This window comes from Somniosus microcephalus, chromosome 3, assembly GCF_052327205.1.
Source record: "Somniosus microcephalus isolate GS21.2 chromosome 3, FLI_Smic_1.0, whole genome shotgun sequence".
NCBI classification, from domain to species: domain Eukaryota; kingdom Metazoa; phylum Chordata; class Chondrichthyes; order Squaliformes; family Somniosidae; genus Somniosus; species Somniosus microcephalus.
In genome coordinates, this window is record NC_140989.1 from 354,957,719 (window position 1) to 354,974,625 (window position 16,907).

General features: G+C 45.2%; 1 protein-coding gene across 1 annotated transcript in view; it reads right to left on the minus strand.

The window, feature by feature from the left end:
- The window catches only part of LOC147122358 (calcium-activated chloride channel regulator 1-like), a 47,991-nt gene that overhangs the window by 10,489 nt on the left and 20,595 nt on the right, over positions 1-16,907 (minus strand). The window contains exons 5-10 of the mRNA XM_085983440.1: positions 14,752-14,917; positions 12,192-12,413; positions 6,545-6,769; positions 6,275-6,452; positions 3,799-3,905; positions 3,481-3,702 (exon numbers count right to left, since the gene is read on the minus strand). Coding sequence (XP_085839566.1) covers positions 3,481-3,702; positions 3,799-3,905; positions 6,275-6,452; positions 6,545-6,769; positions 12,192-12,413; positions 14,752-14,917 — 1,120 coding nt within the window. The remainder of the gene's footprint in view (positions 1-3,480; positions 3,703-3,798; positions 3,906-6,274; positions 6,453-6,544; positions 6,770-12,191; positions 12,414-14,751; positions 14,918-16,907) is intronic.

The following is a 16,907-nucleotide window of genomic DNA, read 5'->3' on the forward strand; positions in this document are numbered from 1 at the left end:
CATACAAACACTGACTGTGGCTACCAAAAAGGATGACGACGTCACACCTGGGCGACTGTCAAAGATCCTAACCAACGCGCAAGAAGTGTTCCAGCAAGGACTCGGAACACTAAAAGGCATGACAGCAACAATTAAAATCGAAGAAAACGCAAGCCCAAAATTTTTTAAGGCCAGACCGGTACCTTATGCAATCTGCCCAGCCGTCGAAGCAGAGCTGGAGAGTTTGGAACGTTCAGGAGTACTGTCCAAGGTAGACTGGAGCGAGTGGGCTACACCCATCGTCCCTGTGATGAGAAAGTCGTTGAGCAGCACACCTGGGGAACCAAGGAAGGTTCGCATCTGTGGGGACTTTAAGGTAACAGTGAACCCAGTCCTTCACACCGTACAATATCCACTTCCGCGGATTGAAGATATTTTCGCCTCGCTATCTGGAGGGAAACGCTTCACTAAGATTGATCTGGCCCAGGCGTATCTGCAAATGGAGGTAGAAGAAGCATCAAAAAAATACCTCACAATCAACACCCATAAAGGTTTCTACCAATACAACTGGCTGGTATTCGGGGTAGCATCAGCTCCGGCTATTTGGCAAAGGGCAATGGAACAAGTCCTGCAAGGGATCCCAGGGACCCAGTGTTATTTGGATGACATCCTGGTCACGGGCGAAAATGACAGTGATCACCTCGCCAACCTGGAGCAGGTGCTCACTAGATTGAAGCAATATGGGGTCCGAGCTAACCGCCCCAAATGCGAGTTTTTTAAAAAACAGATCTCGTATTGTGGCCACGTTATCGATAAAGAGGGGTTACATAAGTCTCCAGAAAAGATTGAGGCAGTAGTCAAGGCTCCAGCACTGGAAAACGTGTCACAACTGAGGTCGTTCCTCGGGCTGGTAAACTACTACCATAAGTTCTTGCCAAATTTGTCTACAATACTACACCCACTGAACACCCTACTGCAAACTGGGGTGCCATGGAAGTGGAGTGACGAATGTAAATGAGCTTTCCAGAAGAGCAAAACACTAATCGCATCGAAAGAGGTATTGGCCCATTTCAACCCGGCACTACCAATTCGGTTGGCGTGTGATGCGTCACCCTACGGCATTGGAGCGGTGCTGTCGCACAAATTCTTGGATGGTTCAGAGAGGCCAATAGCCTTTGCGTCACGATCACTAACCTCAGCCAAGCGTAACTACGCCCAGATTGACAGGGAGGCCCTCAGCCTAGTGTGGGGAGTGAAAAAGTTCAATCACTATCTGCAGGGGCAGAAATTCACCTTGCTGACTGACCACCAGCATCTTGTCTCCATTTTTAATCCGAAGAAGGGCGTTCCGGTGATGACTGCGCAACGACTACAAATGGTCACTCTTTCTAGGGGCGTACCACTATGAGATTGAATATAAGGGCACGAAACAGCATGGAAATGCTGATGGGCTATCACGCCTGCCACTGCCTACTGCGGAGGAAGCACCAGCAGTGGATCCTGTCGAAATATTTCATTCAACTATAGTTGAATACCTACCGGTAACTAACACTCGTATAGAACAGGAGACCCGAAATGACCCGACACTGTCTCGGGTATATGATTTGACGGTGAAGGGATGGCCAGCACATGTCGAGAATGCTGGCAACAGTGAGTTGCCAAGAAGAGAACAGCTGTCAGTGTGCCGGGGGACCTTGATGAGTGGATCCCGAGTGGTAATTCCACCCAAGCTAAGGGATAGAGTGCTCAATGAGCTTCACGAGGGTCATCTGGGAGGGGTAAAAATGAAAAGCTTTGCCAGGGCTTATGTGTGGTGGCCGGGAATCGATAGACAAATCGAGGACCTGATCAAGTGCTGCTCAGGATGCCAGAAAATCCAAAATGCACCACCACATGCCCCTCTACACCCATGGGAGTGGCCCTCATCTCCATGGCAACGGGTGCATATTGATTTTGCTGGTCCATTCATGGACTCAATGTTTTTAATAGCCATGGATGCGCACTCGAAATGACCTGAGGTCATCAAAATGTCCTCCACCACCACGGAGAAAACTATTGCAGTCCTACGGACCATTTTTGCCAGGAATGGCTTGCCAGAACAGATTTGCTCAGATAACGGACCACAGTTTGTGTCCGAAGAATTCCGGAGGTTTATGAAAAAGAATGGGGTAAGGCATTACACATCCGCCCCGTATCATCCAGCCACAAATGGATTGGCTGAGAGGTTCATACAAACCTTTAAGAAGGCAATAAAGGCTATGTACAATGACAACATTCCGCTGCAGCATAAGGTGGACAATTTCCTGTTCGACACATGCAATCACCAACCAGGCCCCGGCCATGATGTTCTTTAACCGAAGGTTAAGATCTCACCTGGATTTGCTCAGACCAAACGTACGAAGAGATGTTGAGAGTAAGCAATTCCAGCACATCCATGAGAAGCCAACAAGGAGCTTCAATGTAGAGCAACCAGTATTGGCCCGCGACTACCGAACAGAAAAATGGCAGCCAGGAACGATATGCACACGGCAGGGCCCACTAATGTACACAGTGGACGTTGGGGAGAACATCGTGAGACGCCATGCTGACCAGATCCTAGAGTCACAGGAACAAGTCAACCCCATGCCTCGCCCATGCATACCTGATGAGGAACCCGACGTACAGGTCGCATCTACCCCAGAAACAGTAGCATCGGATGCTGATGACCCAACCGACGACAGGGTGCCAGAATCGGCTCCGCACCAAGAGCGAGACACTCGGGAAAGGCGCTATCCAGAAAGGATCAGGAAGCCTCCCCAAAGACTGAATATATAAATGGACTATTTTCAGCTAACGTTGTATGTTAAAAATGTTAATTGTAATTAGTTTGATATTTAATTGTTAAATGAGTGTTATGGTACTGTTAATCTAAAAGGGGAGGAATTGTAATGTATATACCTTTAAGGGGGGAACTACTTTTTACAGCTCATGTATACTGTAGTACTGGCAGTGACCACACCTGTATATGGCACTGAGTAGTAATCTGTACAGTTCAGTTCCAGAGTGAGCCACGTTGAGTAAACACCTGTTGTACCGTTCTCCTGCAGTCTGTGTCTTATTACTCTCGGACACAACACAGGATTGGACTTAACTGTGGTGCCCCCCCCCTCCCCCCATGGATTAAGTCCCAAGGCTGTCATTCAGATGGAAGGAGTGTTTCCTAGTACCCAGCTTTCTCATCAATGCACTGGAAGCTGTACCGCGTAGAAGTGATACATTTCACATTGTGGGAATAGGCAGGAAAAGAAACCATTTGCTTCATTCCATTTGCACTGTTTACTCAACTGGTCGATGACAGGCAGCACCAGAAAGACTGTTGTGTAGAATGGGGACTTGTCTGACTCGAGGATGGATGGCAGTAAGCAGGCTGCACCGAGACAATACTGCCAGAAAAAGGTTAGATTACAGGAAATAGACAGCAAAACATAAACAGTTAATTGAAGCACGTATTTTGATCCATACCTGTGCAGTGCCAATAATCTTAAGACGGGCTGTAAGTACAGTTTGATCTATCTTAAAGTCACTGTTGTTGTACACCATTCCACTGGGGTCAGATACAAACAGAGTCGGTGTCTGCGTCACCCACGTAACTACAAAAAAAGTGTCGTTCCCAACAGTCTTATCGATGACAACTGTACCGTTCAACCAACCATTAGCGAAAATGCTCTTTCCAGAACTTTCAAGCTGGGAACAAACAAATAGAATTAATTTTTTTTTACTGCAAAGAACTTGTTTAGAACAAGAATAATTGGAATGTCGTTCCCTGAAAGGTGATCAAACCTGGATTGACTGTTGGCTAATGTCACCATTTCCTGATACTAATCCAGTGAAAGCGTCGACTAATCCATTTGTATCCAGGTTATCAGTGGCTAGAAACTGTAATCCTCCTACAGAATGAAGATGACAAATTCTATGATAAACACAGGTAATACCCATGGCCAATGCCAATTAAAACTAAATTCAGAAATAGTCGCAATGGATTTCTGCAATTTGGCAGCATTCTGCCCAGAAAAACTCAGCTGGGAATAAGAACATAAGAATTAGGAGCAGGAGTATGTTATATGACTCCTCGAGTCTGCTCCGCCATTCAATAAGATCATGGCTCAACTTCGACCTCAACTCCACTTTCCCGCCCGATCCCCATATCCCTCGATTCCCCTGGAGTCCAAAACTCAGCTTTGAATATACTCAACGATTCAGCATCCATAGCCCTTTGAGGTAGAGAATTTCAAAGATTCACAAACCTCTGAGTGAAGAAACATCTCCTCATCTCAGTCTTAAATGGCCGTCCCCTTATCCTGAGACTATGCCACCTGGTCCTAGACTCTCTAGCCAGGGGGAAACAACCTCTCAGCATCTACCCTGTCAACCCCCCTCAGAATCTTATATGTTTCAATGAATAAAACTATTAAACATGTTAGCCCCGATTTTAACCCTGTCCGGTGGGAATGGTGTGGGCAAGGGGTTTACATTGGCAGCCGGGCACTACCCACTGTGTTCCCGCCCCCTGCAATTTTAACAGGAAGCTTGGGGCCTGAAATGTGATGGACCAGAAATATGCACATGCATAATGGTTTTATTATTCTATTATTGGATCTTCCGTGACATTGTTTATGTTAAGTTAAATGATACACTGGGGCCAATATTCTTCTTGCTACCACTGTGTTCATGGCTAAAATGTGACAGCAGCATTAGAACTGAAATCAGGAAAGAAAAAATCCCCACTAACATCCTGTTGGAGGTCCACCTATTCCAATATTTGGGTGGACATCAATTTAAGTGGCCATTCTGACTTTGGCAGCTTCTATTCCTGGTGAGTTTCTCTGAACACTCCAAATGACCATCTTTGTTTCTTTATGTATTTTATTTGAAGTGTGACAAAGAAATGTAATGGAACAATGGGACAGGCTTTAAATGGCGAAGTCTGCTGGCCAGGAAATGCAACCTATTGAACTGATTTCATTGCTGTAGATTGATAGATATAGCTGGTAAATGGAAACCATCAGTGTTCAAACTTTCCAATTATTGTCTTATGTTTGACTTTGCGGATCTTCAATATTATTTGTACCAAACTGTAGAACAGAAACATTAACCAAATACATTTCAGACAGTAAATGATAACGTAGAGCATTTGCACATTGAAACTAATTTGCATGTCTCATTCACTGCTAAAACTAATTTTCCCTGTCATCAACACACACACCTTGGCAATGCAGTTGTACCACGTGATATTACAGTATTATTGTTTTTTTAAATTTGCTTATGGGATCTGGGCGTCGCTGGCAAGGCCAGCATTTATTGCCCATCCCTAGTTGCCCTTGAGAAGGTGGTGGTGAGCCACCTTCTTGAACCGCTGCAGTCCGTGTGGTGAAGGTACTCCCACAGTGCTGTTAGGTAGGGAGTTCCAGGATTTTGACCCAGCGACGATGAAGGATCGGTGATATACACCGAACTCAGGATGGTGTGCGACTTGGAGGGGAACTTGGAGGTGATGGTATTCCCATGCGCCTGCTGCCCTTGTCCTTCTAGGTGGAAGAGGTTGCGGGTTTGGGAGGTGCTGCTGAAGAAGCCTTGGTGAGTTGCTGCAGTGCATTTGGTTAATTGTTTAATGCATTAATCTGAAATTCTTTGTCCACTATTTTAATGGAGATGTTTAGCTAAAAATAAAGCTTATGGAATTGAAGACAAATTATTCAGCTGGTTGGAACATAAAAACATAAGAAATAGGAGAAGGCGATTGGTGACGTGGTAGAAGACAGAGAGTAGGGATAATGGGTATGTACTTGAATTGGAAGGAAGTGAATAGTGGTGTCGCACAAGGATCTGTGCTGGGGCCTCAACTATTCACTATATTTATTAATAACTTCGATAATACGATAAAGAGCCAGATATCCAAGTTTGCCAATGGCACAAAGATTGGTGGCATAGTCAATAGTTTATGTAATCTCTCCTAATGAAGAGAGCATAAAATTACAAAGAGACATTGATAAAGGCATCATTGCAGGGCCTTTCAGTGCTACTTACTGACATAAGAAAACTACTAGGCACTTGGTCTAAGCATTAAACAAAGCTTTAATCAATTGTTTTACAACATGGAGGTCTAGTTGTGTCCTTCACTAGTTCCTGTTAAGAATGTCCTGCGCAAGCTGGGCCCGTGCCCGAGTATTTATACTCTCCCTGGACAACGCCACCCGTAGGCCACTCAGTATTATTTTATAAGGCTTTCATTCATGAATGACTGATTCATGTCACTTACCTGTCATATTTGACAGCTGTTCCAATTCTACGGCTGCTCTTGGTCCTAATGCTATGGTGTGGATAACAGCTCCACTTTGTTCCACCGTTTTAAAGCAAGTGCTTATTCCACTATCCTCTCCATCAGTCAGCAAAACGATTTCATCACCATTTGTCGCACCGTCATCACCACGAAGTACCTGCAAAGCAGTCAGTTACCGTCAACGCTGGAAAAATGTAATAACTGAAAGTAATGGATTATTTAAAATTCCTTAAGCTTTTAGGGTCTTACCACAAAACCAGACCGAACCCCTGCGCAGTTATTTGTTCCACCACTAGCTGATCTAGGTAGCAGTTGGACAAGATCATCCCTCACATCATCATTATCAATCAATTTCAGTTTTGTTCGAATAGTTGCACCAGAGTTAAAAGTGACAATTCCGACTCGTGATCCTGTCTCAATGATCTGCAGTAAGAATATCTCGGCTGCTTGTCGGAGCCTGTTAATACGATTCTCCTATTTACCAAAAAGAACATTAAGTCAGATATAAAATGCAATGTCTAACAAGCAGCCATTTGTTTTCTTTATACACTGTGTTTAAAATAAGAAGAATTTTTTAAAGTTAATTTTAATAACATAATTTATTTCTTTCCTCTCCAACACAACAACAACTAGTATTTATATAGCGCCTTTAATGTAGTAAAATGTCCCAAGACGCTTCACAGAAGCAATTATCAAACAAAATCTGACACCGAGCCACATAAGGAGATATTAAACTCGTAAACTCGAGGAACAGCACCTCAACTTCCGATTAGGCACTTTACAGCCTTCCGGACTCAATATCGAGTTCAATAATTTCAGATCATAACCTCGGCCCCATTACATTTTTACTTATATTTTTTATCCACCCCTTTGTTTTGGTTTCCCCCCCGCCCCCTTCTTTTTTTTTCTCTCTCCCACATGGCAGCTGTCTCCCATTCTGCCAGCGCATTTCACACCTAATCTAGAGCCGTCTTTTGTCTCCACTAGTCCTATCACCATCTCGTCTCATTTTGAATACCTCTTAATGTCTCTTCTCTTTTGTTCTCTCCCAGCCTGGCCTCTTAATCTATTTCATTTCCTGTGCTTCTTTAGTCTTGACAAAGGGTTTTCACCCGAAACGACTCTATTTTCTGTCCACGGATGTTGCCTGGCCTGTTGAGTTTTTCCAGCATTTTCTGTTGTTATTAAGGAGATATTAGGACAGGTGACCAAAAGCTTGGTCAAAGAGGTAGGTTTTAAGGAGCATCTTAAAGGAGGAGAGAGAGGTAGTGAGGTGGAGAGGTTTAGGAAGGGAATTCCAGAGCTTAGGGCCTAGGCAACAGAAGGCACCGCTGCCAACGGTGGAGCGATTAAAATCGGGGATGCTCAAGAGGCCAGAATTGGAGGAGCGCAGAGATCTCGGAAGGACGTAGGGCTGGAGGAGGTTACAGAGATAGGGAAGGGCGAGGCCATGGAAGGATTTGAAAACAAGGATGAGAATTTTAATGCAGTAAATGATCCCAAACCGCTTCACAGGAGCATTATCAGAACAGCTCTAATCCAGCTGGGTCTTACTGTGTTGTGGATAAATTACAGCAGTTCTATTCTGTCTATCACTGTACCAGGCACTACCCATAAAATGGGATCAGACTGCAAGTGAGCAGGAATATAAAGGCACGTTTCCCATAACACATGGGCCCAGAAAAGGTTGACCATTGGGGGGGAGGATAGAAGGAAAGAAGGACTGCTTTTAAAATATTTAAAGCAAAATAATGAAGGCCCTGAAATGATGTTGAGGGATGCTCGTGAGTGGACACTTAACAAATTTATCTGAAATTCCTCACTCCACTATTTATTGAAGGGGCTCATCTATTTATTTTAAACCGGTTAATGCAGTTATTAAAACAGGTGAGAGAGGAATTTCAGGTGACTGTGTCAAGCATTTGTCCAATAGTATCTCAAAGAACTTTCTTTTTCAGTTCAAATTGTTACAAAAGGCACCAGTGAGAAAATGAAGGGGTGGGGGAGGAGGGGCCAAGAGGTAAAAGCAGAGTCTGACGTACTGACCCGTGTCACAGAGAAGCAGCTAATGTCCTGCAAACAGGCTTTTTGAAGAGCTGGAAAGAGGTTACAACCTATGAATGACCTAATCAATAATACCCTGCAGTCTGTTTTGGTGCTTATCACTAACATGAGCAGTATTCCTATTCCCATGTATCAGCCCGCTTACATTAACCCTTTATTCCCCCTTCCAGGTATGCCAGCCTGATTGGTCACACCTGCCAAGTTGGCAACAGCTATCTTGGCAGGCTCGAGGACATCCACCTGTAAAAGACGGGTGGTGATCTGTCTTCTCAGGGTCTGGATCAGCACAGCCATGTACAGAACCTTGCCGCCTGTTGCACAGATAGATGCAGCATAGGGTTGGCACATGCAGGGACAGCAATAATAGTCAGCCTGGCCTGAAACTTGCCCCACCTCCTGGCAGACATGCTGTAATTCTGACCCATGGGAAAAGCACCATGGACTGGAACAGAGGGCAAACCTCCTCACGTCCAATCCACTTCAGCAGCCAAACTTTGGTTACCCGGTCACTTGTCTGCAGACTCATGTGTGGATATTTCTCTTCTTTTCCGCCTGCCACTTCTGGATCCCTTGCACCCTCAGCCTTGGGAAAGGTTGCTAATGGGCTAAATTGCCTTTTGCAGCTCTTCAATGTCTGTCAGGATTTTGTTCCCCAAATGTAGTACGCCTCTTTAATTGGCTCCATCCAATAACAACAACTTGCATTTATATAGTGCCTTTAATGTCGAAAAATCCAAAGGTGCTTCACAAAGGTGAGAGAAAAAAACCTCCTCAAATTTAACCAACAAGCAGATCCCAGATTCTTCACCCATTGCTGTGAATAATTATACAAATTAACTCATGTTGGAGAATTGATTACTATTAGCACTTGACTTTTCGGGTTTGATTTATATCAGTTCTGAAACATTTAGAATTGACTCACACCTATAAACTAAAAACAGCCCTACATATAGTGTAGTTCTATATATTTTAATGCTGAATTGAAAGGCTCCTGTCTATAATTCTGAACAAAACAAAAGCATACAAAATTATTACAGGGCTTGATAAGGTGGATGCTGGGAGAGTGTTTCCCTTGGCTGGGGAGTCTAGAACCAGGGGCCACAGCCTCAGGATAAAGGGTCGGCCATTCAGGACCGAGATGAGAAGAAATTTCTTCACACAGAGGGTGGTGAATCTTTGGAATTCTCTACCCCAGAGGGCTGTGGAGGCTCAGTCTTTGGGTATATTCAAGACAGAAGTTGATAGATTTCTGACTAGTGAGGGCATCAAGGGATCTGGCGATAGGGCCGGTGAATGGAATTCAGGCAGATCAGCCATGATCTCATTGAATGGTGGAGCAGGCTCGAAGGGCCGAATGGCCTACTCCTGCTCCTATTTCAGAAAGAAAGAAAGAAATAAAGAGAGAGAGAAAGAAAGAGAGAGAGAAAGAAAGAAAGAAAGAGAGAAAGAAACAAAGAGAGAGAGAGAGAGAGAGAGAGAGATAGATAGATAGATAGATAGATATTGACAGACAGACAGACAGACAGACACTGTTGTGAAGCACAACAGTCAATTTGCACACAGCAAGCTCCCACAAAACAGCAATGATATAATGACCAGATAAAGTGTTTCAATGATGTTGGTTGAGGGATAAATATTGACAGTTAAAAGAAAATATTCCTCTTCATTGCACCTGGGGAATGTCCACTCCCTGCACCATAGGCGTATCTTGGCTGTAGTGTTAATTATCTACAGGATGCACTGCAGCAACTCGTCAAGACTTCTTCAGCAGCATCTCCCAAACCCAGGACCTCCACCACCTAGGACAAGGGCAGCGAGGAACACCATCACCTCCAAGTTCCCCTCCAAGTCACACACCATCCCGATTTGGAAATATACCGCCATTCCTTCATTGGCACTGGGCCAAAAGCCTGGAATTTCTACCTAACAGCACTGTGGGAGTACCTTCACCACACAGACTACAGCGGTTCAAGAAGAAGGCCCACCACCACCTTCTGAAGGGCATCTAGAGATGGGCAAGAAATGCCAGCCTTGCCATCAACACCAACATCACGAGAATGAATTAAAATTAAAACTGAGTATGTTAAAGAAAATGGATTATAACATCTAACTTCTCATTGAGAATCTTAACTTACAGTCAGCAGTAAATTAAGTTGCTGATCTATGGCAACTGTATCCTTCATGCTTGAGCAGTGCAGGGTGTTACTATCACCTGGATACTGTCTAAAGGTAGTAGGCATTGTGTACATTTACCTACACAACGAAGTAATTTGTTGCGTAAAGCAATTTGAGACGTTTGATGAGGTGATAACATGCTGTAAACTACAAACATTTCTTTCTAAAATAAAAACAGAAAATGCTGGAAATACTCAGCAGGTCAGGCAGCATCTGTAGAGAGAGAGAAACAGAGTTAACGTTTCAGGTCGATGACCCTTCGTCGGAACTGGAAAAAGTTGGAGATGTAACAGGTTTTTAAGCAAGTGTAGGGGCAGCGAGAGGGGGGAGGAGAGGAAAGAACAAAAGGGAAGGTCTGTGATAAGATGGAAGGCAGGAGAGATTCAGAGACAAAAAGCGATGATGGTGCAAGGCACAAGGTGATGGTAATGGGACAAGTTAAGAAACAAAAGATGACTCTAGATGAAGTGTAAATGGCAGAATGATCGACAGCTGCCATGTGAGAGAGAGAAACAAAATGATAGGGGCAAAGGTTATGGTCTGAAATTGTTGATCTCGATGTTGAGTCCAGAAGGCTGTAAAATGCCTAATCGAAAGATGAGGTGCTGTTCCTCGAGCTTACGTTGAGTTTCATTGGACCAGTGTAATAGGCCGAGGACGGAGAGATCAGAGTGGGAGTGGAGCGGAGAATTAAAGTGACAGGCAACCGGAAGCTCGGGATCACCCTTACGGACTGAACAGAAGTGTTCCGCAAAGCGGTCACCCAATCTGCGTTTGGTTTCCCCAATGTAGAGGAGACCGCATCGTAAGCAGCGAATACAATATACTAAATTGGAAGAAGTACAAGTAAATCGCTGTTTCACCTGGAAGGAGTGTTTGGGGCCCTGGACAGTGGGAAGGGGGGAGGTAAAAGAGCAGGTGCTGCATCTCCTGTGCTTGCACGGGACGGTGGCGTGGGAAGGGGAAGGGGTGTTGGGGGGGATAGAGGAGTGGACCAGGGTGTTGCAGAGCGATGCCTTTGGAATGCTGAAAGGGGAGAAGGAAGATGTGTTTGGTGGTGGGATCATGCTGGAGGTGGCGGAAATGGCGGAGGATAATCCGTTGAATGTGGAGGCTGGTGGGGTGAAAGGTGAGGACAAGGGGAACTCTATCGTGGTCCCGGGAGGGAGGGGAAGGTGGGGAAGGTGTGAGAGCAGAAGTGCGGGAGATAGAACGGACACGGTCGAGGGCTGTGTCAACCACGGCAGAGGGGAATCCTCGGTTGAGGAAAAAGGAAGACATGTCGGAAATATTTCTTTCTCCCTTGTAAAGATTCTTAACACTTGCAAGTTAGAAAATCACCCCCAGAGTTGTTAGAAGCACTTTCTCACTGAATGAAAAAAGGAGTTTTAAACTGCTAGCCCCATAACTTGTTTTTGTTTTCCATTATTTAAAGTAAACTTCCTCCCATCAAGAATTTTAAGGAAAAATTCTGTATGAATATAAAACGGGGTTTGCTGATTTGTACCCGCAATGTCTTTTTTGCTAAAGTTACTGGTAAGAGAAATTTGGCCTCTATTGGTTATTACTGACCTTCTCGGGATTGTTGTGTGAAGCCATGCAACAGCAGCGACCAAATCAACATTTTCTGTGAAGTAAATATCACAAAAGGCCTTACCGAACTCATACTTCCAGAAACATCAAGGACTAAGCATAGCACGCGGTCTTTGGCCTGTAAGAATGTAAATGTCGGTTTCAGTGAAACATTGTAGGGTGGGGAATTGTCTCCGAAATCTTCCGATTTGCTAATCACGTCCCAAGTGCTCCTGTAATTGCACATTTTGTTTTGCATGTTTGGTGCTTCAGCATTGTGAGTCTGATCGTCACAGAATTCAACCACCTGGAGATTTGAAAAAAAGATGGCATGGTTAAAGGGGCTGTGGCTCGAACAAGGGGGAAAAAAACAGCTCTGTTTAAAAACGCTAAACAAAATCTAGCCAAACGAAAAAAATCGGAATATATTAAAAATCTTAGTGAGGCTTGAACTTATGACCTTCTGACTTAGAATCACGAGTGTTGCTGTTGAACCAAGCTGACACATAGAGGGGGTCATTTTTGCCTTCACCCCTGGGAGCTAAACTGATGGAGCCATCACCCGCCCGTTGTAGAACCCGCCTGATAGGCATCCCATTGATTCCGATGAAATTCGGGTTGGTTCTACAATAGGCAGGAATCCACACCGTCAGGTTTACACCTGGGCGCAAAGTTGAAATCCTACCCCATAATGTGTTGATAACATCATAACATGTGTTTGTGAAGAAGCCAAAAGACAGATCTGCCAAAACGCTTTTTCATGAGGTCCCTCTTTATAGTAGATAACTTGCTCGCAACAACAGGTGCATACTGTCCTGCCCAATCACTGTCATCTGATAATATAAAGAAGGCAAACACTGCACTTTCAACATTCTCCAAGGCCCGACTCTGTGGCCTGAAGTTTAGCCTGGGGGCGAGTTCTGTTCGGGGGACTGCTGTCAGAATTTAACTGCAGGTCTCTTTTAAGTTATTTTCTGTGGGGTTCCTACCTGGAGGCAGCCTGATTGACAGTCTGGAGGCCTTTCGGGCAGGAAGCCTGCAACACAAGGCCAAAGATTAAGGGCTCGATTTTAATAGCCCCGAGGAGGTGGGTTTGGAGGTGGGTCTGTAGCGAAAATCGGAAAAAATGGCTTCAGACATCCAACCCGCAGCCATCGCGTCCCCACCCGATTGTCGTGAGTGTCTGTTCAGCTGCTCCCAAACTGACCTGACTGGAACTGGTGGGACAGGTAGTTAAGGCAGTTAACAGCTAGAACCACAGCTATTCACAATATATGTTAATGATCTAGATGAGGGAACTAGATGTAATATCTCCAAGTTTGCAGATGACACAAAGCTGGGTGGGCGTGTGTTCTGTGAGGAGGATGCCAAGAAACTCCAGCATGATTTGGACAGGTTGGGTGATTGGGCAGATGCATGACAGATGCAGACTAATATGGATAAATGCGAGGTTATCCAGTTTGGTGGCAAAAACAGGAAGGCAGATTATTATCTGAACGGCAATAGATTGGGAAAAGGGGAAGTGCAACGACACCTGGGTGTCCTTGTGCACCAGTCGCTGAAGGTAAGCATGCAGGTGCAGCAGGCGGTTAAGAAGGCAAATGGTATGTTGGCCTTCATAGTGAGAGGATTCGAGTACAGGAGCAAGGATGTCTTGCTGCAGTTGTACAGGGCCTTGGTGAGACCACACCTTGAGTATTGTGTGCAGTTTTGGTCGCCTTATCTGAGGAACGATGTTCTTGCCATGGAGGGAGTGCAGCGAAGATTCACCAGGCTGATACCTGGGATGGCAGGAATGACATATGAAGAGAGATTGAGTCGATCAGGCTTATATTCGCTAGAGTTAAAAGAATGAGAGGGGATCTCATTGATACTTATAAAATTCTAACAGGACTACACAGACTGGATGCAGGAAGGATGTTCCCGATGACAGGGGAGTCCAGAACCAGGGGTCACAGTCTAAGGATAAGGGGTAAGCCATTTAGGACTGAGATGAGGAGGAATTTCTTCACCCAGAGAGTGGTGAACCTGTGGAAATCTCTACCACAGAAGGCAGTTGAGGCCAATTCATTAAATATATTCAAGAAGGAGTTAGATATATGTCTTAAGGCTAAAGGGATCAAGGGATATGGGGAGAAAGCAGGGACAAGGCACTGAGTTTGAATGATCAGCCATGATCCCATTAAATGGCGGAACAGGCTTGAGGGGTCGAATGGCCTACTCCTGCTCCTATCTTCTATGTTTCTATGTAATCCTATTTTGATAGCGGTTTCGTATTTTCGTGCTTCTGGCTCCTGTTTCTCGACTAGTCAAAAACAGGCCAGCTGCAAGGAGACAAGTTGCTGGAGGACATGATTTGTAGTCATTGGTGGAGCGCTTTAAAGGCGCCCCTGAAACATGGCTGACATTCAAATGCAACAACTTTGCTGTTGTAGGTATAGGATAAGATCTTCCACGTCTACTGACCTTGTGACTGTTCAAGCTGACACCCATCTGCAGTGCTCAGAGATTGTGGGTCTCCACTAAAGGGAAACCCTCCCAGAGCGCTGGCACCAATTCAAACGCCCCCTTTAAAGAAAATATATGCTGCGGATCAAAACTGTTAACAATGTTTGAGAAAAGCACCTTCTAGTGACTCCACTTACATTTGACAGTCCCTGTAGGTACATTATTGATGTCGATGAACTCTGACCCTTCTCTGGGAAAAATTTACAATCGCCATTCGGCAACCCTGTGTTGACATCAATGTCACATGTTGAACAGGAACTGCCTGTGCAATCAGCAGCCTTTCCTTTTAATTCTTTTGAACACCTGAAAGTCAAAATAATAATAAAAGATGTATTTGATTCCAGGTAGCCATTTAACGAGATTAGACCTGTTTATTTAGTAAAGATCAAGGAGTGGAAATTCCTTTCAGCCCATTTTTATTCCGTCCATTTGTCCCTCTGAATTACATCATGCTCTTATGCCATAGGATCCAGATTTGCATACAATAACGAGGCTCCCGTCTGATCCAGCTGTGCATTTGGACTGCCCAGTGGAAGAATCTGGAAAAAATGGGCGTGGACAAGATCCGAGTGGGAATGTGCTGCACCGGGATTTCAAGGCCACTGGGCGGGAATGGGGTGATAACGGGCCGAGTTAAAATTGGCCCTGATGTTTAGTCAGCATTCTGCCCAACTGTGAAGCATTTTCATCATCTATAGCCCACTCCTTTGGTGAGACACATTGCCCCCCCCCAACCCCCACTCCGCACCAAAAAGTTTAACACCTCATTATCCAAGTCACTCACATCGGCACTTTCAAATTCCCAACTGTCTAGCCTTTGGCCCTCCATTCATCATGACATTTCTGCTCAATCATGCTCACACATCGACCTATGATGCCCTTATCCCCACTAAAACCATTACTCTCTCTCATCCTGGTCATTCTTCCTGGTATGAACTTCATCTCCGCTCCCTTAAGTCCAAGGTACACAGACTTGAAAGTTTATGGCGGACAACTGCTTCAGCCATTCATCGCCAGATCTGGCTGGACAACATAAAGCAATATCGGGTCCTGCTCTCATCTGTCCAAACTGCTCACTATTCCAGGATCTACTGTCTTCTTAAACCCCTCTCCTCTGCCTCCTCTAACCTCACTTCCAACAACAAGTGCGAGGAGCTCATGGACTTCTTTGTCGCTAAGATTGAGACCATCTGTTCAGCTGCCTCTGATGCTTCCCTCCCTGCTCCTAGCCCACCAAGCCAAACATCCCCTAAGGTACCTCCCCCAAGCCCTGAACTCACATCATTCTCCAGTTTCTCTCCTATCTGCCCTCATGCCCTATCTGAGCTGATCTTGTCCATGAGACCCTCCTTGCCCCTATTCCCACCAAACCGTTGACCACCCAACTTCCCTTCCTATCCCCCATGTTAGCTGATATTGTTAAAGGTTCCCTCTCTTCAGGTATGGTTCTGCTCCCCTTGAAATCTGCCGTCGTCACCCCCCTCCTCAAAAATCCCACCCTTGACCCCTTGGTCCTTGAAACTACCGCCCATCGCAAACCTCACTTTCCTCTCCAAAGCCCTTGAACGTGTTGTCACCTACCAAATCCGTGCCCATCTTTTCCACAACTCCATGTTTGATCTGCTCCTATCAGGTTTTTGCCCCTGCCACAGCAGTGAAATGACCCTTATCAAAGTCACACATGACAGCCTGTGTGACTGTGATGGTGGTAAACTATCCCTTCTCCACCTGTCTGCAGCCTTTGGCACAGTTGACCACATCATCCTCCCCCAACACCTCTCCTCAATCGTCCAGCTGAGTGGGACTGCACTCGCCTGGTTCCATTCTTATCTATCCATTCGTAGCCAGAGAATCAACTACAATGGCTCCTCTTCTCGCTCCCGCACCGTTACCTCTGGAGTTCCCCAAGGATCTATCCTTGGCCCCCTCCTAATTCTCAACCACGTGCTGCCCCTCGGCGACATCATCCAAAAACACAATGTCAGGTCCCATATGTACATTAACGACACCCAGCTCTACTTCACCATCACCTCGCTCAACCCCTCCACTTTCTTTGATTTGTTACACTGCTTGTCCGACATCCAGGACTGGATGAGCAGAAATTGCCTTCAAATAAACATTGGGAAGAACGAAGCCATTTTGTGGCTTGTGTGGGAAATGGTCGGATTCCCCCGAATGTGAGGTTCTGACACACAAAAAAATGTGTCAGCCAGCTCCACACAATTTTCCCTCAAGTGGCCAATTAATTCCCAGCATGTGGGCAGCTTTGCTAATTGTCCATTTCTAGTCAGAA